Source organism: Balaenoptera musculus, chromosome 12, assembly GCF_009873245.2.
Source record: "Balaenoptera musculus isolate JJ_BM4_2016_0621 chromosome 12, mBalMus1.pri.v3, whole genome shotgun sequence".
NCBI classification, from domain to species: Eukaryota; Metazoa; Chordata; class Mammalia; order Artiodactyla; family Balaenopteridae; genus Balaenoptera; species Balaenoptera musculus.
Genome location: NC_045796.1, coordinates 81,346,872 through 81,370,289, shown reverse-complemented (window position 1 = coordinate 81,370,289; position 23,418 = coordinate 81,346,872). Strand labels below are relative to the sequence as shown.

Here is a 23,418-nt window from a genome sequence, read left to right as displayed (position 1 = left end):
AGACTTTGCTAGGTAGAGGACATCTATATCTTTTTCTTTCTTTCTTTTTTTTGGAGGACCTGGAGAAGGGAAGTGTTTTAATGTCAGGGTTGGGGGCTTTATAAAAAGGATTTAGATGTTGCTACTAGTTTTCTGACAAAAATCTGCTATGAAATACAAAATACATTTTAAATGAATTCTTTCAGTGGCACTTTATAAAAAGAAGAGCTGGTGTTTCAGGCACTTTATTCTCATCAGTAGGGTCCAAGCCCTTACTCACCTCAGAAAAGGTTTCTCTGTGGCATGGTAATTTAACACATTCTGCCCCTGGTTGGTGGAAAGACCAGGTCAACCAAAGCACTTCTGATGATGCACTGAAGTCATCATATCTAAGCAGGTTGGCTGTTTTTCTCATCTCTAAAACCCCTCTAGTTTTAACGCCCGTATTGGTTTTCTATAGCATCTCTTCTGGCTGAGTGCCTCACCAGCAGATGGTTTCAGCTGCCTGGGATCACCGAACCCACTGCAGTCAGCACTTGTACTGTGTGGCTTTTCAATCACGTTTGGCAGGCATCAGTTTGCTGCTTTAAAAAGCAAGATTTTCTACGCGCCCTTCTTGCTTTTGCCATTTAAAGGACAAGAGGAACTAACGATGCTAAGAGACTTTCATGTTGGAGACAAACTCCTTTCCATAATGACATTGGGCTGTTTCAGATCCAAACAAAAAGCTCTTGCCATCTGTTGATTTTAGAAAAATAATTATTTTAAAGGAGACAAAATGTTGTTGGTGCCCAGATGCTTTGATATTCACGACGTGTACAACAGGGTTAGAGAACGAGCAGTGTAATAAAACTTTCCGAGGCTTGTCATTCTCCCGAGGTGGCTAAAGAAAACACAAAATGTGCTCCAAGTGTGTGGGAGAAGAAAGGGAAGGACCTTGCCTACCGGTCTTCTTTTTTCTAAAACCAGATGAAGAAAAGGTTGTTGAAGACTTGGCCGCTGTCTCCCGCTAAGTGGTCAAGTGATGCCTCTTTTTCGGTTCCTAGCTTTGAGTTGGAGAGCTTAGTGCCATCAACTTTTGGGAAAATGAAAAATGCAATGTGGTTTGGTATCAACCACTGGAAAACAGATTTGCCCATCGAAGGGCCAAAGTTTGCCTTCCTTACAACCCAGGGGCCCAAGTCTGCTGCATTGCAGGCATTCCATGCTGACTAACAAATGGACCCGTTGTTCTATTCCTCATGTGGTTGAAAGTTATAAGAATTTCAGACCTGTAAGGAAAGGGTTACCTTTTTACAGTTTTCTATAGTAATTTTTTATTTCAATGAAACAGTAAATGTTTGGAATAACACTTGGCAGTTTTAATTTTTATATGAAGATAGTTTGCCAACAGCTTTAGGTTTTTCCTAAAGGGTTCTCTTCTATCCTCTCCTCTTTGATTTAGGTTTCTGGGCCCAGCTAGAAGTGGCATGGCCCTTATGGAAATTAACCTCCTCAGTGGTTTTACCGTGTCCTCAGATGCCATTTCCCTGAGTGAGACCGTGAAAAAAGTAGAACACGACCATGGAAAACTCCACCTCTACTTAGACTCTGTAAGTAGTAAAACCTAAGTTTCACATTGGTAACCATTGACAAAGCCACTATTTATTGTGTTCAAAATTACCTTTACTTTAAACTTTTTCTTTGTGTCATTATTTTGGCTTTTTGTGTCCCTGAACAACTTTCACACGGCAACTATCTGTTGTCCTCACCAAAAAGACATTATTATAAAATTAGTTTAAGGAGAATTACTGTTAATGGTGAGCCTGATGAAAGTCTTGATAACAAAATTATTATTTCATACCAGATGTTCAACATATAGAAATTGCTGTGATGTAATTTCCAAAATGCAGTCCAGATGTCAACTGGAGAACTCCTTTGCTTCAGGGAATTGCTAAACATATTTGTTTAAATGCTGCTGATGAAAAAAAAATGCTGATGGTGAAAGCTTTAATTACATGTTTTAAAATGCTTTCATTAAAAAAAGGCTTTTAATATATCCCAATAGGGTTAATATCCCTGCATTGAAAAGTTAGGTGCTTAAATCATAGAATATTCTCAGAGGTTTGGTCTTTACACAAAATTATTATATAATTTTCATGTACTCTTCCCATTACTGTATGAAAGCTACTGATCCAAGAATAAGGTGCATAAAATATGTGAGAGAAAGGTTAGTGTGGAATTTAAGACTCTACTTGTTATGTCTCAAAACTGCTGGCATGTAAGTTTATTCTTCTGACATCTATATGAAATTCATATGTGGAATCGAAATTGAGTTCTAAGTGTTCTTAGGATTTCATGTTACATGGGGGGAATACGTATGTTTCTTATTCCAGTTTTGCCAAGTGTGAATCAATTAAATTGCTTCAGCAGTGAATCTACTTTTGAAAAGCTAGCTCCTTAATGTTCTCTTTGTTTTAAGACTTCAAAAACCACTTTGGTTAAAAAGCTGTTAAAACTAATTCAAAGTTTCTAGATTCTTTTGCTATTCAGTGATTTTCATATATTAAATACTGCTTGATAGCCATGGGCCTAATTTGGGGTTTGAAAAATACATTAAAGGTTTTTTAAAATAATGTAATTAGGTTTGGAGTTTGTCCTGTATCTGTGATGTTCTTGTTCACGGTTATTTTAATTTGAGTGTCCATTACATTTTGACTGACTAATTTGTCTTTTCACTTACTGCTAATTGGTATGTAATGGAATGTTTAAAGGAATTTATCAATTTCAGATTCCTTAACCAGTATAATTGGCCAAATTGGCTTTAAGTGTCCTTCCTGGAGGCAAGGAGGCTAGCCTTTTGTACCCATGGAGGCAAGGAGGTTGGCCTTTTGTGCTCCTGGAGGCAAGGAGGCTGGCCTTTTGTACCCCTGGAGGCAAGGAGGCTGGCCTTTTGTACCCCTGGAGGCAAGGAGGCTGGCCTTTTGTACCCCTGGAGGCAAGGAGGCTGGCCTTTTGTACCCCTGGAGGCAAGGAGGCTGGCCTTTTGTACCCATATCAGTCAGTTATTGGTTGTGGGCTGCACCCCGCACTCTGAGTTTACTTCACTTACTGGATGAGGTGGCTCCCGTGAGCTGAGGGTGATTCTCCAGAGAAGGGGGCTGGTGTGAGTCAGTAGCAGCAACCAGGATGGGGTGCAAAGCTGAGACGGGGGATTTTGGTGAAGCACCAGGGCCAGGGGCATGCACTTCTGGGCTCCTGCTTACTTAACCACTCCAATTCTCAGTATCTGTTTCAGTAAAATGGAAGTAAGAACAATACCTACCAATCATGCAAGGACTGTTTTACAAGATAAATGATGTAATTTCTATAAAGTGCTTACCCCAGTACCGGGTGTGTAGAAATGCTCCCTAAATGTTCATTTCTATAGCTGTTTGATAAAAGGATAAGAGAAAGAAATGTCTTTTACTTTCTCTTGAACACATAATTTGCCACACCTTTAAAAGTCTTTTGTATTTTTCAAGGTAAATGAAACCCAATTTTGTGTTGATATTCCTTCTGTGAGAAACTTTAGAGTGTCAAATACACAAGATGCTTCAGTGTCCATAATGGATTACTATGAACCAAGTAAGTGTGTCCTGGGGTTCGTGATACTTTGGGAGTTACGCCAGGCATTCATTCATTCACTCATTCATTCATTCCTTCGTTCAGTGTGGTCGTCTGCTGGATTGGTTTTGTGGGGGGTGGGTGTCGTTTGGGGTAGTGAAGGAGGTGGTGGAGCAGGAGGTGAGCTTTACGTTTAAACGAAGACAATTGATAATTTACAAAAAAATAATCACGTGATAGCATTTAGCATATATTAAAAAGTGATGTTTTTGCTCATAATGTTTTAGGTTTTTAACTCCCAGCTACAAACTTTACAAAGAAAAAGTGACACAGGGAGTCCCTTTATGTTCAATTTTCAAGGTTCTGCTCCTATTCCAAGCACCCACTCTATCGGGTTCTGGTTTTAAAACGGGGTTTCTTCAGGAGAGAAATGAACAGCGTCCGCAGTGGACGAGCCTCAATCGGGTTTAGCTGTTTCTTCACTGAGGGAGTCTTGTTTTGCTAAAATTTATTTATTGTAACAGATTTTTTTTATCATTTCAAGAAAACTATAGTCTGTTTGGAAAATAACTTGAGCTTCTTTGACTTTACTGGTAATTTCTTTATAAAATGTTAGAAATTTAGGATGTGAAAGTAGAGATCTAGTCTGGAGATCATCTAAGTTGATCAGGACGAATCTCCATTCAATCACAGAGTGACTTTTTGTCGGTGTGTGATCTTCAGGCTAATGTTTCTACGTGTCATCACATTCATCCTGAATAAGCACTCCTGGGGCTCAGAGTCATTAGAACACATGAGAATCGTGAACATGTTCATGTCCTAGGTGGTTGTAGATAATTACACTTTAAAGTACGAGGAACCTGTCCTCGTGGTTGGGAGTGTTTGGTGGAGTATTCATGCAAGACGACGGTAGCACCAGCTCTCTCTCCTTCTAAGTCAACAAGCCAGGTCCTCTCATCTTGCGCCTCCTGTTGGAGTTCACCCCCAGTTCTTGTGGGACATTCTGGGGACACACGGATGCAGCACTTTTTTTCTGGTGGAAGGATGAGATCCACTGTGGAGACTCAGTGACAGTACCTAGTTATCCAACTTCATTACATGATTGTTGAAACATTCTCCAGTTGATGTTTCTTAGGTGTATGGAGAACATTTTAAACATTTGAAAAGCAAAAAAGATTCAGTCTCTGAGATTTCTTTGTGGAAAACAACTTATGTATGAAGGGGTGCATTTAAAATGAAAACATGGGAAAGATCAGAATAAACCAACCAACCCATTTTGAAGAACCCTAGAGTTAGAAAGCGTACTTAAAATATTAAAAAAGTCAATGAAAAATCGTGAAGAAATTCGAAAATAGAAAGTTTTTAAAAATTGTAAAAATAAAAATCATTTATGCTTTATAGTAAGGTTACTGTAGTGCTATTGGTGCTTTATATAGTTTTAAAAAAATATTAGCTTGTACTATAAAATTTACCCAAGTAAATAGTTTTAGAGACTATGTGCTTAACGTTTTAAAACACTGAAACAAGGCATCACACAGGCAGAGTTCTCTTCATATTTTTGCATTTTAGAATGAAGTCCATGGTAAATATTTCTCTTCAGTAGTTCCAATGAGTAGAACCTTACTTGAATGCATAGAAAATGTCACCCTAAAATAAACTCTCAAGGAGGTTAAAACACCCTCAATTTACAGTCTTTCCTGTTCCAGGAAGCGTTTCAGGTTGCGGTTGAACTGCGGCATGCAGCTGTGGTCTATTTTCTCTCTTTTAATGCTGGCCAGCTGCTGGAGGTACAGAAACTGGACTCAAAGCATTGTTTCTCTCTTGGACTTGGTCGTTTGGGCCCCTCTTGAGTATTTCAGTTGTTTCTTGTAAAGAAAAAATAAAATTATGTGAAGAACGGAAAACTCAGAAAAGTGTATTGAAATGCTCTTAAGTTTTGGCAAAGTAAATGTTTCTAAACAAAGGAGGCATGTAAACCGACATCTGCTTCTTTGAACAGGGCGGCAAGCGGTGAGAAGCTACAACTCCAGAGCACAACTGTCCTCCTGTGACCTCTGCGGGGACGCACACACCTGCGGCCCCTGTGACAGCGCGGCCTCGGCCTCCCTTCCTCACCCTAACGCCTGCCTCCTTGTCTGCTTCACGCTTCTGTTCTCTTTGCCGTGTTGGCTATGATTTATCTTTTTAAAGACTCCGTGTAACACTTTCATTTCCAGAAGTCATGTGTGATCGTCTTGTTTTCATAAGCAAATATCGCCTCTATTTTGAAAATCAATGTTTTTCTTTTTATGGGATGGGATGGGGGTGTACAACCGGTCCTTGTATGTGTAGCTGCATAGATTTCTTCCCCTGACTTCTGTGTGGAACAAAAAATCAGAATTCTTGCAGCTGTATTCTTTTATTTCCCCCTCTTAAAATCTTTTAGGTTTCTTTTGGAGGTGTTATTTTCTCCAGAATAAATGTGTTATTTTAGATGATTCTTTTCATTTTCTAGAGGAAATGAGCCTGGATTCTTAAGCACTGCTATACATCAGTGTCTGTTTTAGTATTAACGATGGATTTCCTGGGAACTGGGAGGAAACAAACCCGCAGGCGGAGCTTGTTCTGTCCCTTCTGTATCCACCCTAACCCTCCGCCTATACCACCCACCCCAGTGGTCTCAGTACATCCTTCTTAATCAGATATAACTTCTTTCTTTAGGATGGAGGTGGTGATTTTTTTTTTTTTTTAAAGGGAAATGATGTTGTTCCACTCCAGATGTAGTCACATACCCCAGTCCTTACTCTTCCTCTGTTTTCCCTCTGGAGAGAAGCAGAGAGAGACCGGCTTCGCTGTGCTGCTGGCGGCTCAGAGGTTGAGGTTGCTGGGAAGTGCCTAGGGGGGCCCCGGGTGCCCTCCTCTGTGTCCTCAGCCCCGCATGTGGGCTCTGTTCAGGCTGGGAGTCAGAGGGCATTGCAACACGTGCCTTACGTGACTTGGACCAGAAGATCCTAGACCAGGAAGCACATGTGAGTCATGGGGGATGCTAAGCCAGGGTCACAACAAAATCCTATATGAGATGTAGCAGACTGGACCTCCCCATGGTCTGGGAAAGAAGCTGGGGTTTGACGGGGATCAGAGAGATGTGAAGTACTGTATGGTGTTGGCCAGGGTCCTGTGGAACCTTCTAGATTCAGGTGTCTGAGTGTCAGACCACCAGCTGTCCAGTGACATCTAACACTTGCTCTGAATCTTATAGAAGATTCTTGAATTTTGAGCACCTGTGTCATGAGTTACCCTGTATTCGGAAGGACAATATTCATTTATCTGGGTGAAATTTTAAGGAAAGATTCCTTTCTTCCCCCTTCCCTGTTTTTCCTCTTTTCTCACCTTTGTTTCATCCTGCCTTTCCTTTCCTTCTTCCTTTCTTCTTTTCATTTGAAATACATTGAAATATTTTAGATATATCCAAAAAATTTAAAGATCTTTTACTAAATCTAAAAATTGGTTTAATTTCACTCCTGAACTCGGCATTTCTCTCAAGGGGATGTAGAAACGTAATCGTCATGGGCTCCAAATAAGCTGCATTGCAGTATTTTCAACTGTTTAAAAATAAATCCAAAAATAAAATATGCAAATAATATATTTTAAAGTCAATTTTAAAAAGAATGTTTTTATTTTAGTAAACTTAAATTACAGTGGAGTGGATGTTCATGGAATGCTTATGGATATTTTGGACACAAAGGTAGGAATTACTAACATTCAGATTTTTAAAGCTTGAGACCTAAATGTAGAAAATAGATCCTCAGAGGGTGGTCTATGGAGACAGAGCAGTTAAATATCAAACACATAATTTTCTTGTATTTACTTTCAAGTGGGGAAAAGTTTTTCATTGTGTTACACCTTTGAAACAATCTGATCTGAAAAAGGCACTTGGGTTTGGGCTTTCCTGGGCGGGGTTTCGGCTTTTATATGCTTAGGACTTGTTTGGAGATGAAAGTATCTTAGAATGAAGTTGGAGGACCGTGTTGGCAAAGGATACCCCCTCGCTGCCCAGAGAGCCTCGGACTAACCGTAAATAGTTTATATTCTGTAGCTTATATTCTGTTCCTACCGGACTTCTAGTGTAGTATTTTAGGAAACACCAGAATGGAAAGCCATTGGAAGACAGTGTGTAGCTTTTTTAAACCATTTTTGTAGCTTTTTTAAAACCATATTTCCTCATTTAAAAACTAGAACTCTAATAGTTTTTGTGAATTATTTCAGATTTTCAGGTTAAAAATTCACCTTGTAACTCATATTGCAATGCATCTCTTTTTATTATAAATGTATTAAAAGTGAGGAGGAGGAGGGGATTAAGGACGAAGAGGAGGAAGAGGAGAAGAAGGAAGGGGAAGAGGGTCAGTCAGCGCAGCTGGAGGTGCGTGGGGCACTGGGGACGCGGGCGTCCTCCTCTGTCACGCCTTTCAGAGCCTCTGCTGGCTCTGCTGCAGCAGTGCACTTGGATTAAAAGGGACCAAAAAGCCACAGGCATTAGGGGGAAAGGAGGACACATAGTAGTAATAATTGACAGTATCGACTCTTCTTTTCTTCACATGCTATGAGTAATAATACTAAAAATCTCTTTTTACCTTTAAGTTTGCTGATGTTGAAACTTTTCCTTTAGAATGCCATCAATTTCATTTTCTGATATGAACTAATTTGAAGTCCCCACTTCTTTTCCACTGAGTGGGGACCTCATTAAGACACCAGCATGTGTGACTTCCAGTTTTGACTCGCCACATAATTCAAGGACAAAACAACGCTATTATATTTGGTTTCACCATCTTATTGCCTTTAGTTATAATTCTAAAAAAGAAGTTGAAGCCCATTAAAATACGCTGGGTCAATGAAATGCTTCCTTTTATTGTGTGGTCCTATTATACTTTATGTTTTTAAAAATATTCTAACAATAATATCTTTGGTTTAGTATTTTGGTTATATTATAATCTGTGGAGCATTGTGTTAATATAAAATCCAGATATACGCTTATTGCCTAACAGTTTGTTACTTACATATGCAATGCTGTATTCCACACGTGGGAATTTTCAGAATTGTACATAGCGTAATTTTCCCTGCTCCCATTTTTTTTTTGAGTCTGGGTGTAATTATTTTTTTAAAAAGTTGTATTAAACTGTAATTTCTTTTTACGTTAAATTTAGTTATAAATATTCTGGCAATATAATGCTAGTTATCTTTATCTTGATGCAATTCAATTATTTTGATATAATTCAATTTGATATCATTCAACATTTCTGGCTGTCCTATGACATTGTAAGAAATTGGAGCTATGATGTTTCTTTGTCATTCTTTAAAGGAGCCATTTTATTAGCCTTCCAGCATGTAATCTGGAGTTCTTTTTAACAGCCTCACGTTTTCTAATTTGCTTGATTGAAGTTTAATACTGTTTTCTATAAAAATATATTGTAAATACCTCCTTGACAAGGTTCCTTCACATAAGGACAGTACTTAATTTGGTGTTCATCAAGTGGCTCCCATGGGTCCAGGTGCCATTACATCTTCTTGGCTGCATCATTTACTTGCACTTTTAAAATCTGAGACACTTACAGTAAATGGACTCACTCTTGGATAAGCTTCAGAACTTTATGTACTCTCAGTAGAGACTTCTGTTAGACAGAAGAATATTCTGATTTTTTTTTTCAAATTCCAGTGAAGCATAACACCTTTAAGAACTTAAAAATTTCCTATCATCTATTCAAATGATATTCGTGTTAATGTTAAATATCCTAAGTTGCATTGGGAGTAATTTGAGGTGCAATTTTTTAAATCACTACTTTGAATAGAGAACTGTTATACTACTTTCTTTAGGAAACTAAGCAGTAAATATACATTTTTAATTAAGTATATATTGGTTGTGAGTAGGCTTGTTTCAAAACTATTTCTAGCCATTGAGTTGTGTTTTCATGTGCCTCATCAAAAGACAGTGCCACATTGAATCATTCACTAAAATGTTGCCATTTCATTTCAGTGGTTGTAATACAGGAAAACAGATATTTCCTAGATGATTTCCGAGTTTTGCACTTCACAGGACACTTACACATTGGTATGTGTGTCTTTGTAATAGGGATGATATTGATATATATGTTACTACACATTTAAGAATAATTCTGTCCATGTTGTCACGAGGCCACGGTTTACCACTCTTCTGCCAGGGTATTGAATCAGTGGTAAAGGATAGTTCCATGTTGCATTTATAGATCATTAAGATTTGTCTTTGATAGATTTAATAGAATGTGGCTCTATTCTGGTCCTTCAAGCCTTTATGTTTTGGATTTTTACTAAGGTGCAATTGATACAGTAGAGTTGATTTCTTTTGTACACAGGAAGCTTTATAAGATTTTACTCATAAATCTTCTATTTTGAGAAGCTGTTTTGCATATAAGAAGGATACTGTTGAAATAAAACATCATTTTCCCAGAAACTAAAGCTTTGTATATTGAAACAGGGTGATTCTGAATGTTTAAATTTTAAATGTTAGAGTGTTGTTATTAATTGTACTTGATGATCTATTCAATAGGAAATCATGGTTTATCAATAAAAATGAAAATTTCCATCTATTACTACCAGTGTTGTTTTTATTTTAGCTTAAATCACATCTGTAGCACATCTCCTTTACCTAAACCTATTTAATGGTGAGGCATGGGATGTCTGAAGGTAGGTTTGAGGAGGGATTATTGTGTTAAAGAGTTTGACATGAGTGAGAGGAGAGAAGCTTGACCACCAGCCGCTGCCTCATTTTTGTTTTTTTAAAAGAAACTTTAAATTTCAGAATAGATTTAGAGTTACAGAAATGTTATGAAAATACTACAGAGTTTCCATATACACCACACCTATTATCTCCCCTATTATTATTATTATTTTTATCTTTTGGCCACGTGGCATGTGGGATCTTAGTTCCCCGACCAGGGATTGAACCCGCGTCCCCTGCATTGGCAGCACAGAGTCTTAACCACTGGACCACCAGGGAAGTCCCTCCTTCCTCATTCTTTGTGTTTGGTGTTGGAGTAGGGTTGGTGGAGAGGTAAATGATACACAAATGAAAAACGTGAGGTGAGGGCTCACTCAACTTCTGGAAATTGTACAGAAATATAGAATGCACAGTTTGTGTACCCAGGAAAATGGAGGCATGGACTCTTGTAACCACAGCCTAGCCTTTCAGGTATATTTTCTTGATTTTCTACTCAGTGTTAACACTTTTCCTGCCATGAACTTTCTGAGCTTCTGTGAAATGTTAAAGATAGTATGGTGCTTCTCAATTGGGGTTGATTTTGACCCCGGGTGACACTTGGCAGTGATTGGAGGTAGCTTTCATTGTCACAGCTGGAGGTAGTGCTACTGGCATCTAGTGGGTAGAGACCAAGGATTCTGCTAGACATCCTGCAGTGCACACCCACAGCAAAGGCCAAGTATTAACAGGGGCAAAATATCAATAGTTCCGAGGTTATGAAACTCCTGAGCTAAATGACATCACCTGGTAATGTCAATGAATTTAATATGATGAATTTAATGACATCCTTAAACAAAAAGTCATTGGAATCACCGGGCAGATATTGAGATTAACAAATAAATCTGTTACCGCAACCCTAGGAAACTTAGGTTGGAGACTGGGGAAAGATGTAGTAACTATTTTTTTGAAAATGTCTATAATAGTAGTTTCCAAACTCGGATGGTTGTCAGACTCCCCTAAAGGAGTTGGTTTAACAAAAAAACCTTGGTCTTCGAGGAATTCCTAATTCAGTAGGTGTAGGATTAGGTTCTGAATCTGATTGTTGAACTCCCCCTGACTGAGGATCATTTCAGTCTGGGAACCACTGGAATATGTAGTGGTTTTCATGCCATTGTGGATCTTCTACCCTTTAGTGTGAATGTGACTTGTGACTTGCTTCAAGCCAACAGAATATGGCAAAGGTGACAGGATGTGTCTGAGACGGTAGTGCCCCTTTAGCTGGAGTCTCTCCTGCCTTTTCTGAAGATGTGAGCTGCCATGTTGTGGGCTGTGATGGTGGGAGGCCCAGACACCAAGGAACTGAGAGCACCTTTTAGGAGCTGAGGGCAGCCTCCAACCTCCAGCCAGCAAGAGAATGAAGCCCCTATAGCTGTAAGGACCTGAGTTCTGCACACAGAAGTGGATCCTTCTCCAGTTGAGCCTTAGTAGAGATTGCAGCCCCAGCTGATGCTTTGATTATAGCCATGTGAGACGAGACAGTGAGTCCCGCTACGTGCCCAGACTCTTGACCCACAGAAGCTGAGAACAAACGTATGCTGTTTGAAGCCACTAAGTTTGTGGTAATTGGCTGCACAGCAATAGAAAACCAATACACAAGTTTTAAAGTAAGCTAATTCTATTATATTCAGCCAACTTCTTCCTAACTGGTACACCTGGAGTTGCCATCTTCTCTGCAGTTCAGGGGCTGTGAGCACGGTGGTGTCGGCCCTGGTGCCCACACGCCTCCACTGCCCCTGCCACTTCTGTCACTGAACCAAAGTGGAGCTGTGTTCTCTGGAGCCCTCATTGCTCCAAAGCTACACTCATTTCCACACTGAAGTGGGGAGTTTTTCCCCCTGACTCTGGTCTATACTTTGTCCCTTGGACAGAGAGGGTCTGCTTGTGCCACAGAGCTCACAAAGCGTTCACTGGAAGCTGTTCTTTCAATGTCTACTTGTAGCTGCCTCTCTTTCTCACTCTCTGGCTCAAACCTAAGTCCAGGCGGCTGGGCTGCACGCCGTGAGGTACAGACACCGTACTGTCCTCCCAATGTACCTTCCTTCTGACATACACAATCTCTTTCCCTCATCTCCCCCAAATCTTCAAGCAAAATGGACTCCTGGTAGCCCTCCCTGCAAGTAGTTTGCTAGACACAATCAGATATAGATACACAGTGGTTAAGAGCATGGGCTTTGGTGCCAGGCAGACCTGGGCTCCAAACTTGGTTTTGCCTCTTGTCGGAGGGGAGACCCTCTTCCCCTCTGGTGTTTGTGGGGTGGAATTTTCCCTAAATGTTCTTAGGTTCTCTCTTTCCCTAAACTCACTCCACCCCAAAGGAGACAGAGATCTTTCTGATCTGTCATGTTAGGAAGAGTGCACCGGCCACAGTGGATGCAGCCCATCGCTCCTCCATCTGGGGTCCCACACGGACACCCTGCTTGGTTCCCTTGTGCTGACCACGTCTTGCAGGGTCCAGTCCTGCCTGGGATGGGGGAGGAAGTCCAGCCAGAAATGGTCTTCCTTGGGCAAGTCCACTCGATTCTTGCACCAAGCTGTGTCCTCCAACTTGAACTTTATCAGGGGATAGAGTGGATAGTTTGGTTCCTTCATCGCTGACTTTTGTCCCCACCAAATGGCGATGGAGGGTGCTATTTATTGCATTCCCAGAGACCCCAGCACCTGTACCAAGAGTGTGATCTTGGGCAGGTTTTGCAATATCTGGTACGTATGAGGTGCTTAATAAGTTATGGTTGGGACTCTATGTCTGTATGTGTCAGTGGATAGCTTTGGCTGTATTTACATGCATAACTTTGGGTAGGAGGGAAGAGAATTCTCCAGCCGAGTTGTGGCCTCTGGGTGGGTCCCTCTGAAGCCCACAGCCTGCTCTGACATCATTTCTGATGCTCACAGTGGACCGGAGGGGGTACTTGGGTGGGATTGATGGGTTCTCTTCTCCTTTCTGCTCCTGCTTGGTCATCATTTCTGCTAAGGCGATTCAAAATGGGGCCTCGAAGAAGGTTCAAGTAACAATGTATTCAAGGTTACCAGTGTTGAATCCAGATTATGGAGATTCAGATATGGGGGAATTGTGCCCCTTGATCTAGTTACGTTGCCCCATCAGGCTGTACAGGAGGGAGAGGCACCACCTCCCAGAACTTTGCATTGTCCCCACGAGGACACTTCCTGTGCTGGCGGAGCGACACGTGGCTGGATCCCCAAGGCTCTCTTTAGGCCATCTCCCTCTTCTTCTGCAGTCTTTCATCTCTGTTCTCCATTCTGAAGTTCCCATCATCTCCACTTTGTCTGTCAGTGACTCCCCCTCAGGAATTAGCAAGTGCTGTATCTCTCCTTTTGCCTTCAGTTTCCTCTCTGTCTCCCGTGAGCTGGCAGCCAGAGCTTTCTCTCTTCTGTCTGTTCTGCTCTGAGATCACGTCCCCAGGGTGGAGGAGTGATGAGAGGACTTTGGAAGATTCTCTGCTCTGATTGGTAGTTGGCTTTTATTCCCTTTTATGTTATCTCAGTCTTCTCAAAGTTTAGACAACAGCATGAGTTCAGGATGAGGGAGACATTAACTGGCAGAACACGTGAAAAAGACCTGATGGCTAAACAAAGTATGAGTCAGTGACAAGAGAGAAGAAATGCCTCCAGTTTCTCAACAAGGGAGGTGATTCGCTTCAGTAGAGCCTGCACGTTTCAGGGTGTTTTGCCCCGTTACTAATGTCACAGTTTAAGAAGGAAGACCAACTGGAGTCCATATGGGGCAGAGCAGCCACAGGGGTGTCAGGATGAAAGATGAAGGGATGCGGGGGACGCATAGCTGGTGAAAGAAACCATGTAGACTCTGACACTTTTCTTCCAATTCCCCAGAGGCTGCCAGCTGCAAGCTCATGTTGCAGAATTGTTACAAGTGGGTAGACTTTGGCACAATATCAAGGGGAATCAAATAGAGCATCCCTAACTCAGATGCTGGTGACTACATGGTCCCTAGAGTTGTTAAGCAAGGCTCATGATCATTAGGGGCTGACACTTTTTAAATTGGTAAAAATAGTAGGGGTTAAGAGGTTTTCTAGTTGAGCCCCTGTTAGAGATTGAATCATGTTCCGCAAAAGATATGTGGACGTCCTAACCCTCGGTACTTTAGAATGTGACCTTATTTGGAAATAGGGTTGTTGCATAATGAGAAGATAGCTACGTGAAGACAGAGGTACATAGGGAGAACGTCATGTAATGACAAGGGCAGAGATTTGAGTTACGCGGCTGCAAGCATAGGAATGCCAAAAATTGCCAACAGTCTAGAAGCTGGAAAGAGGCAAGGAAGCGTTCGTCTACTGGTTTCAGAGGTGAGCAGGGTCTTTTTGACACTTTGGATTCAGACTCCCAGCCTTCAGAACTGTGAGACAATATTTTACTGTTGTTTTAAGTCACCCAGTTTGTGGTACTTTGATATGGCCATCCTAAGAAACTAATACAACTCCCCAGAAAGGTTAAGAGCTGTATACAAGTTCTACAATTTCTTCTTTTTTTTTTTTTTTACCTCCACAGGTCAAGAGGAAAATTGGGACTTCTGCCTGGTAAGTACCAGGAATTCAGTACCAGGCTGTGGACCGAGCACTGATGGTTAAGCGCCCACAGTTACCCTCTGCTCTCAGCATCTCTGCCCCAAAGCCTTCATTCCCAGTGGGGGGGGGGGTACTGGAGCCACTGTCCATTCGAGGCAGTGATGACAAATAGAGTTCCTCTTGAATACCAGCTGCAATCATTTGATAATGACTGCCAGGGATTTTGAGACCACTTCCGTACCCACTGGGCACAAGAGCTAGAATCAGTGGTGAATGTCTGCATAGGTGAGGCAGGGCCAGGTGGTGTCACCTGAGCTGGGAATTTACCATTCCCGATTTAGGGTCTCACTGTACAATTTAGCCTTTAATTATATTGCCTTGCACTTGAACTAATTGTTTTTTATTGGTGTTGGTCTTGATTCACATACCACATTGCAAGCCAAGCCAACACTTTCATCTTATACCATAGACTTTCTCTCTCTCTCTCTGTGTCTCCATATTTATGGTAAATGCTATCTGACTGATGTACCCAGTGCATTCTCTAGGCTCTGAACTGTTGACTTGTAAATAATAAGAAAATAATGCTAATAAAGTTATGTACTAAAGGACCTGGCATTCTTCTAAACAACAATATCACAGATACTAATTACACGCATATCACACTCATGCTTTATCTCTCACAGCCCCTAACACTACTTTTAACTCGCTAAGTATTCAGAAATGTTTAACTGAATGATAGAATTTGAACTACCTGCAATTAAGAATGTCTCCACATGAAAGATATAGGACTAGAGTTAGAGGAAGTAAAGGGGGAATGGTTGGAAAGAAAGAATTGCAGGAGATGGAGAAATATGGAATTGTTCTGAGCATAAACATTGTGTCCCTTATTAAATTTCAGTTAGGGGATGTGGAGAATTTCAGCTGATTCCCAAACACTGCAGATCTTTTATTTTTACTCTTTTTAAGAATTTTTTTTACTGGAATATAGTTGCTTTACAATATTGTGTTAGTTTCTATTGTACAGCAAAGTGATTCAGCTATACGTATACATATATCCCCTTATTTTTTGAATTTCCTTCCCATTTAGGTCACCACAGAGCACTGAGTAGAGTTCCCTGTGTTATACAGTAGGTTCTCATTAGTTGCCTATTTTATACAAAGTATCAGTAGTGTATATATATCAATCCCAATCTCCCAGTTCATCCCACCCACCCCATTTCCCCCTTGGTATCCATACGTTTGTTCTCTATGTCTGTGTCTCTATTTCTCCTTTGTAAATAAGATCATCTATACCATTTTTTTCAGATTCCACATATATGAGTTAATATATGAAATTTGTTTTTCTTTTTCTGACTTACTTCATTCTGTATGACAGTCTCTAGGTCCATCCATGTCTCTACAAAAGACCCAATTTCATTCCTTTTTATGTCCGAGTAATATTCCATTGTATATATGTACCACATCTTCTTTATCCATTCCTCTGTTGATGGACATTTAGGTTGCTTCCATGTCCTGGCTATTGTAAATAGTGCCGCAGTGAACATTGGGGTGCATGTGTCTTTTTGAATTATGTTTTTCTCTGGGTATATGCCCAGTACTGGGATTACTGGGTCATATGGTAGTTCTATTTTTAGTTTTTTAAGGAACCTTCATACTCTTCTCCATAGTGGCTGTATCAATTTACATTCCCACCAACACTGCAAGAGGGCTCCTTTTACTCCACACCCTCTCCAGCATTTATTGTTTGTAGATTTTTTGATGATGACCATTCTGACCAGTGTGAGGTGATACCTCATTGTAGTTTTGATTTGCATTTCTCTAATAATTAGTGATGTTGAGTAGCTTTCCATGTGCTTTTTAGTCATCTGTATGCCTTCTTTGGCGAAATGTCTATTTAGATCGTCCACCCATTTTTTGATTGGGTTGTTTGTATTTTTGATATTGAGCTCTGTAAGCTGTTTGTATATTTTGGAGATTAATCCCTTGTTGGTTGCTTCATTTGCAAATATTTTCTCCCATTCTGAGAGTTGTCTTTTTGTTTTGTTTATGGTTTCCTTTGCTGTGCAAAACCTTTTAAGTTTAATTATATCCCATTTGTTTATTTTTGTTTTTATTTTCATTACTCTAAGAGGTGGATTGAAAAAGATCTTGCTGCGGTTTATGTCAAAGAGCGTTCTGCCTATGTTTTCCTCAAAAAGTTTTGTAGTATCTGGCCTTACATTTGGGCCTTTAATCCATTTTGAGTTTATTTTTGTGTATGGTGTTAGGGAGTGTTCTAATTTCATTCGTTTACATGTAGCTGTCCAGTTTTCCCAGCACCACTTATTGAAGAGGCTGTCTATTCTCCATTGTATATTCTTGCCTCCTTTGTTATAGATTAGGTGAACATAGGTGCGTGGGTTTATCTCTGGACTTTTGTCCTGTTCCATTTGAGCTATATTTCTGTTTTTGTGCCAGTATGATACTGTTTTGATGACTGTAGCTTTGTAGTATAGTGTGAAGTTGGGGAGCCTGATTTACTCTATCTCCATTTTTCTTTCTCAAGCTTGGTTTGGCTATTCGTGGTCTTTTGTGTTTCCATACAAATTGTAAAATTTTTGTTCTAATTCTGTGAAAAATGCCATTGGTAATTTGATAGGGATTGCATTGAATCTGAAGATTGCTTTGGGTAGTATAGTCATTTTCACAATATTGATTCTTCCAATCCAAGAATATTTTATATCTCTCCATCTGTATGTGTCATCTTTGATTTCTTTCATCAGTATCTTATACTTTTCTGAGTACAGGTCTTTTGTTTCCTTAGACAGGTTTATTCCTAGGTATTTTATTCTTTTTGATGTGATCGTAAATGGGATTGTTTCCTTGATTTCTCTTTCTGATCTTTCATTGTTAGTGTATAAGAATGCAAGACATTTCTGTGTATTAATTTTGTATCCTGCAACTTTACCAAATTCATTGATGAGGTCTAATAGTTTTCTGGTAGCATTTTTAGGGTTTTCTGTGTAGAGTATAATGTCATCTGCAAACAGTGACAGTTTTACTTCTTCTTTTCCAATTTGGATTCCTTTTATTTATTTTTCTTCTCTGCTTGCCATGGCTAGGACTTCCAGAACTATGTTGAATTATAGTGGCGAGAGTGGACATCCTTGTCTTGTTCCTGATCTTAGAGGAAATGGTTTCAGTTTTTCACCATTGAGAATGATATTTGCTATGGGTTTGTTGTATGTGGCCTTTATTATGTTGAGGTAGGTTCCCTCTATGCTCACTTTCTGGAGACGTTTTAATCATAAATCCATGTTGAATGCTGTCAAAAGCTTTTTCTGCATCTAATGAGATGATTATATGGTTTTTATTCTTTGTGTGTTAATGTGTATCACATTGATTGATTTGTGTATACTGAAGAATCTTTGCATCCCTAGGATAAATCCCACTTGATCATGGTGTATGATCCTTTTAATGTGTGTTGGATTCAGTTTGCTAGTATTTTTTTGAGGATTTTTGCGTCTGTGTTCATCAGTGATATTGGCCTGTAATTTTCTTTTTTTGGGATATCTTTGGCTGGTTTTGGTATCAGGGTTATGGTGGCCTCATAGAATGAGCTTGGGAGTGTTCTTCCCTCTGCAAGTTTTTGGAAGAGTTTGAGAAAGATGGGTGTTAGCTCTTCTCTAAATGTTTGATAGAAGTCACCTGTGAAGCCATCTGGTCCTGGACTTTTGTTTGTTGGAAGATTTTTAATCACAGTTTCAATTTCATTACTTGTGATTGGTCTGTTCATATTTTCTATTTCTTCCTGGTTCAGTCTTGGAAGGTTATACCTTTCTAAGAATTTGTCCATTTCTTCCAGGTTGTCCATTTTATTGGCATAGAGTTGCTTGTAGTAGTCTCTTAGGATGCTTTGTATTTTTGCGGTGTCTGTTGTAACTTCTTTTTCATTTCTAACTTTATTGATTTGAGTCCTCTCCCTCTTTTTCTTGCTGAGTCTGGCTAATGGTTTATCAGTTTTGTTTATCTTCTCAAAGAACCAGCTTTTAGTGTTGTTGATCTTTGCTATTGCTTTCTTTGTTTCTATTTCATTTATTTGTGCTCTGATTTTTATGATTTCTTTCCTTCTACTAACTTTGGGTTTTTTTTGTTCTTCTTTCTCTAGTTCCTTTAGGTGTAAGGTTAGATTGTTCATTTGAGATTTTTCTTGTTTCTTGAGGTAGGCTTGTATAGCTATAAACTTCCCTCTTAGAACTGCTTTTGTTGCATCCCATAGGGTTTGGATTGTCATGTTTTCATTGTCATTTGTCTCTAGGTATTTTACGATTTCCTCTTTGATTTCTTTAGTGATCCATTGGTTATTTAGTAACATATTGTTTAGCCTCCATGTGTTTGTGTTTTTTACAGTTTTTTCCTGTAATTGATTTCTAATCTCATAGTGTTGTTGTTGGAAAAGTTGCTTGATATGATTTCAATTTTCTTAAATTTACCAAGGCTTGATTTGTGACCCAAGATGTGATCTATCCAGGAGGATGTTCCATGTGCACTTGAGAAGAAAGTGTATTCTGCTGCTTTTGGATGGAATGTCCTATAGATATCAATTAAGTCCATCTGGTCTAGTGTGTCATTTAAGGCTTGTATTTCCTTTTTAATTTTCTGTTTGGATGATCTGTCCATTGATGTAAGTGGGGTGTTAAAGTCCCCTACTCTTATTGTGTTAATGTTGATTTCCCCTTTTATGACTGTTAGCATTTGCCTTATATGTTGAGGTGCTCCTATGTTGGTTGCATATATATTTATAATTGTTATATCTTCTTCTTGGATTGATCCCGTGATCAGTATGTAGTGTCCTTCCTTGTCTCTTGTAACAGTCTTTATTTTAAAGTCTATTTTGTCTGATATGAGTATTGTTACTCCAGCTTTCTTTGAATTTCCATTTGCATGGAATATCTTTTTCCATCCCCTCACTTTCAGTCTGTATGTGTCCCTAGGTATGATGTGGGTCTCTTGTAGACAGCATTTATATGTGTCTTGTTTTTATATCCATTCAGCCAGTCTGTGTCTTTTGATTGGAGCATTTAATCCATTTACATTTAAGGTAATTATCCATATGTAAGTTCATATTGCCATTTTCTTAATTGTCTTGTGTGTTTTTTTTTTTTTGTAGATCTTTTTTCTTCCCTTCCTCTTTTGTTCTCTCCTCTTGTGCTTTGATGACCATCTTTAGTGTTGTGTTTGGGTTGCATTTTCTGTGTGTGTATCTAATGTAGTTTTTTGGTTTGCATTTCGCATGAGATTTTGATAAAGCAGTCTATATATATACAAGCTTGTTTTAAGTTTCTAGTCTCTTAATTTCACATGTAATTCCCATTTCCTGCATTTGTACTCTCCTCTTTTCACAGTTGCTGGTTTTGATATCATATTTGTGTATGGATGATTTCCTGCTTTTACTGTATGTTTGCCTTTACCAGTGAGCTTTCCCAATAGTGATTTTCTTGTTTCTAGTTGTGGCCTCTTTTTTCCCCCCTGCCTAGAGAAGTTCCTTTAGCATTTGTTGCAAAGGTGTTCTGGTGGTGCTGAATTTTCTTATCTTTTGCTTGTCTGTAAAGCTTTTGATTTCTCTGTTGTTTCTGAATGAGAGTCTCACTGGGTAGAGTATTCTTGGTTGTAGGTTTTTCCCTTTCATCGTTTTAAATATATTATGCCACTCCCTTCTGGCCTGCAGAGTTTCTGCTGAAAAATCAGCTGATAACCTTATGGGGAATCCCTTGTATGTTATTTGTTGCTTTCCCCTTGTTGCTTTTAATAATTTTCTTTGTAATTAATTTTTGTTAGTTTGATTAATATGTGTCTCAGCATGTTCCTCCTTGGGTTTATCCTGTATGGGACTCTCTGCACTTTCGACTTGGGTGACTTTCCTTTTCATGTTAGGGAAGTTTTCGACTATAATCTCTTCAAATATTTTCTCAGGCACTTTCTCTTTTTCTTTTTCTTCTGGGAAGCCTATAATTGGAATGTTGGTGCATTTCATGTTGTCCCAGAAGTCTCCGAGACTGCCCTCATTCCTTTTCTTTCTTTTTTCTTTATTCCGTCCTGTGGCAGTGAATTCCACCATTCTGTCTTCTAGGTTACTTATCCGTTCTTCTGCCTCAGTTATTCTGCTATTGATTCCTTGTAGTGTGTTTTTCATTTCAGTTATTGTATTGTTCATCTCTGTTTTTTTGTTCTTTAGTTCTTCTAGATCTTTGTTTAACATTTCTTTTACCTTCTCAATCTGTGCCTCCATTCTTTTTACAAGATCTTGGATCATCTTTACTATCATTACTCCGAATTCTTTTTCAGTTAGGTTGCCTATCTCCTCTTCATTTAGTTGTTCTTGTAGGTTTTTATCTTGCTCCTTTGTCTGCAACATATTTCTTTGTTACCTCATTTTGTCTAACTTACTCTGTTTGTGGTCTCCTTTCCCTAGGCTGCAGGATCATAGTTCCTCTTGCTTCTGGTGTCTGCCCCCTGCTGGGTGAGGTTGGTCCAGAGGCTTGTGGCATTATCTTCTTGATAGGGAGTTTGATTGCTGTTGTGGTGATCAGAGTCTGTGTGGATATTGAGCAGGGCTTCCCCTTTGCTCTGTGGTTGTCACTGCCCTGTCAGGGGCAGGGTCTGCTCCCTAGTTGTTGGAGTAGAGGCCTCCAGATCTGTTTCTTAGCTGTGTTTCTGATCTCTGATATGAGGTATGTGGGATTGGGGCACTCCCACTGAGAGAGAAGCCACTGAGTATTCTTCCTCTGGAGATGTTCACCTGTGAATGTGCTCTGTTGTGTTCCCTTTCACCCATTGTGTGGGCTCACAAAGTACACTGTTGTTGGCTCTGCTCTTGGTCCCACCTTAACTGTGGGTATGCTGGCAATTGGCGCTGGTGACTCTCAGGTGTTGTTTTCACCAGGCCACCAGTGCAGATCCTCTGAGGTCACGTCCCAGGACTGCAGTAGTCATGCACATGAACTTGCTGTGGGAGCTGTGGAGGCAGCTCAGACTCTGGCCTGGCCCCATCCCCATGTGTACGTGCCCACAAAGCCCACAGCTGCTAAAGCCAGACCTGTCCCAGCTAAAGGAGCACTTGTCCCTTCAGATGTTTTGCAGGTGCTGAATTTAGGAAGCTTTCAGCAGAGGTGTAACTCTGAGGCTTGCCAGCCATGAGGAGAGATTTCAGCTCTTCTTCCTTAGTCACACCATCCCTGGGGCTCAGCTGTGGTTTCAGCCCCACCTATATGTGTGTTCCTCCCACCAGAGTCTGTTCTAGAGGTCGCCAGAGCACCTGAGCCCATCAGGCAGGTAGAAGCCAAGGTGGTGATCGAGGCCAGTGGGCTGCCCAGGCAGGAGTGTGCTGTGGTAGCGAACCCCACGTTCCAGCACCCAGACCCCGTCTGCACTGGCGGACACCCACTTCAGGCTGGGGCATGCAGGGCTGTGGCACGGACCATCTTTGGAGGTCCCACTCTGTCCTGCCTGCCACAAACTGGTTGCTGAGGTCTGTTGTGAGCCCCTGAAACTCCCCTTCTGTCCCAGCTGATTTCCCCACTGGTGAGGGGGCTTCCCCACATGCGGGAACTTCTCCTCACCTTCAGCTCCCCGCTGGGGGTGCAGGTCCTGTCCCGCTTCCTCTCCTCTTCCTTTTCCCTTCTTCTTTCTTCCATTCGACCCAGTTATGTGGGTATCTTTCTTGTCCTTCTAGGTGTCTGAGGTCCTCTGCTAGTGTTCAGCAGGTGCTCTGTGGGAATTGTTCCATGTGTAGATGTCTTCTTGATGCGTTTGTAGGGAGAGATGAACTCCACGTCCTCCTACTCCTCAACCATCTTGGAAAGTCCAGTTTACTTTCAAATGACATTTTCAGAGTTATGAATAACTAAATATACTTCTGGAGTATTAAAATAATTATAAAATAAAAGCTATTGTGAAAGAATAGTAATTATGACTCCTTACTAGGAGAATTTTAAAAAATTCTAGGAGAATTTACTAGGAGAATTTTAAAAAATGTTGAGTCTTCCACATATGAAAAGCTAGGAGAATTTTAAAAAATGTTGAGTCTTCCACATATGAAAAGCTCTGTTTCCCTGTCAGCTATTACTGTCTCTTCTCCCTTCATAGACAAATTTTTGATAGGGTTTTCTATGTTTACTATCTATACTTCCTTACTTCTTGTTCGTTCTTCAAACCACTGAAGCCTGGACTTACTCCATCAAAGCCACTCTAAAGAAAGTTGTCAGATTCCTTCTTTTTCTCTGTGTCTAAAGGACGGTCTCCTTCCTCTCTTCCTGACTTCTTAGTAGCATTTGATACTATTGACCAGTCTCTTTCTGAATCTTATTTTTGCTTCAACCTCTGTGTCTGTGCACCCTCCTGATTTTTCTCCTACCTGTCAAATACATTGTCTCAGTATCCTTTGAATTCTTATTTCCCTCTGTATATTTTTAAAATGCAGACTTGAGGTATTTTGGAGACATTATCAGGAAGACTTCAGAATAGATTGAATGTGGGAAGTGAGGAAAAGATGGGTCAAAAACTAGGATGGAG

The 23,418-nt window shown here is 40.2% G+C and overlaps 1 protein-coding gene and 1 non-coding gene across 3 annotated transcripts in view; one reads left to right on the top strand and one right to left on the bottom strand.

The window, feature by feature from the left end:
- The window catches only part of CD109 (CD109 molecule), a 130,374-nt gene extending 121,099 nt beyond the window's left edge, over positions 1 to 9,275 (top strand). For both annotated transcript variants that reach the window (XM_036871866.1, XM_036871867.1), the window contains 3 exons: positions 1,424 to 1,571; positions 3,483 to 3,585; positions 5,564 to 9,275. In XM_036871866.1, coding sequence (XP_036727761.1) covers positions 1,424 to 1,571; positions 3,483 to 3,585; positions 5,564 to 5,739 — 427 coding nt within the window. In that variant the 3' untranslated portion in view covers positions 5,740 to 9,275. The remainder of the gene's footprint in view (positions 1 to 1,423; positions 1,572 to 3,482; positions 3,586 to 5,563) is intronic.
- Positions 9,276 to 10,497: 1,222 nt separating this feature from the next.
- Positions 10,498 to 10,570, bottom strand: TRNAG-GCC. The gene has a single exon. It is a non-coding gene; the product is annotated as a tRNA-Gly (tRNA).
- Positions 10,571 to 23,418: the final 12,848 nt, after the last annotated feature.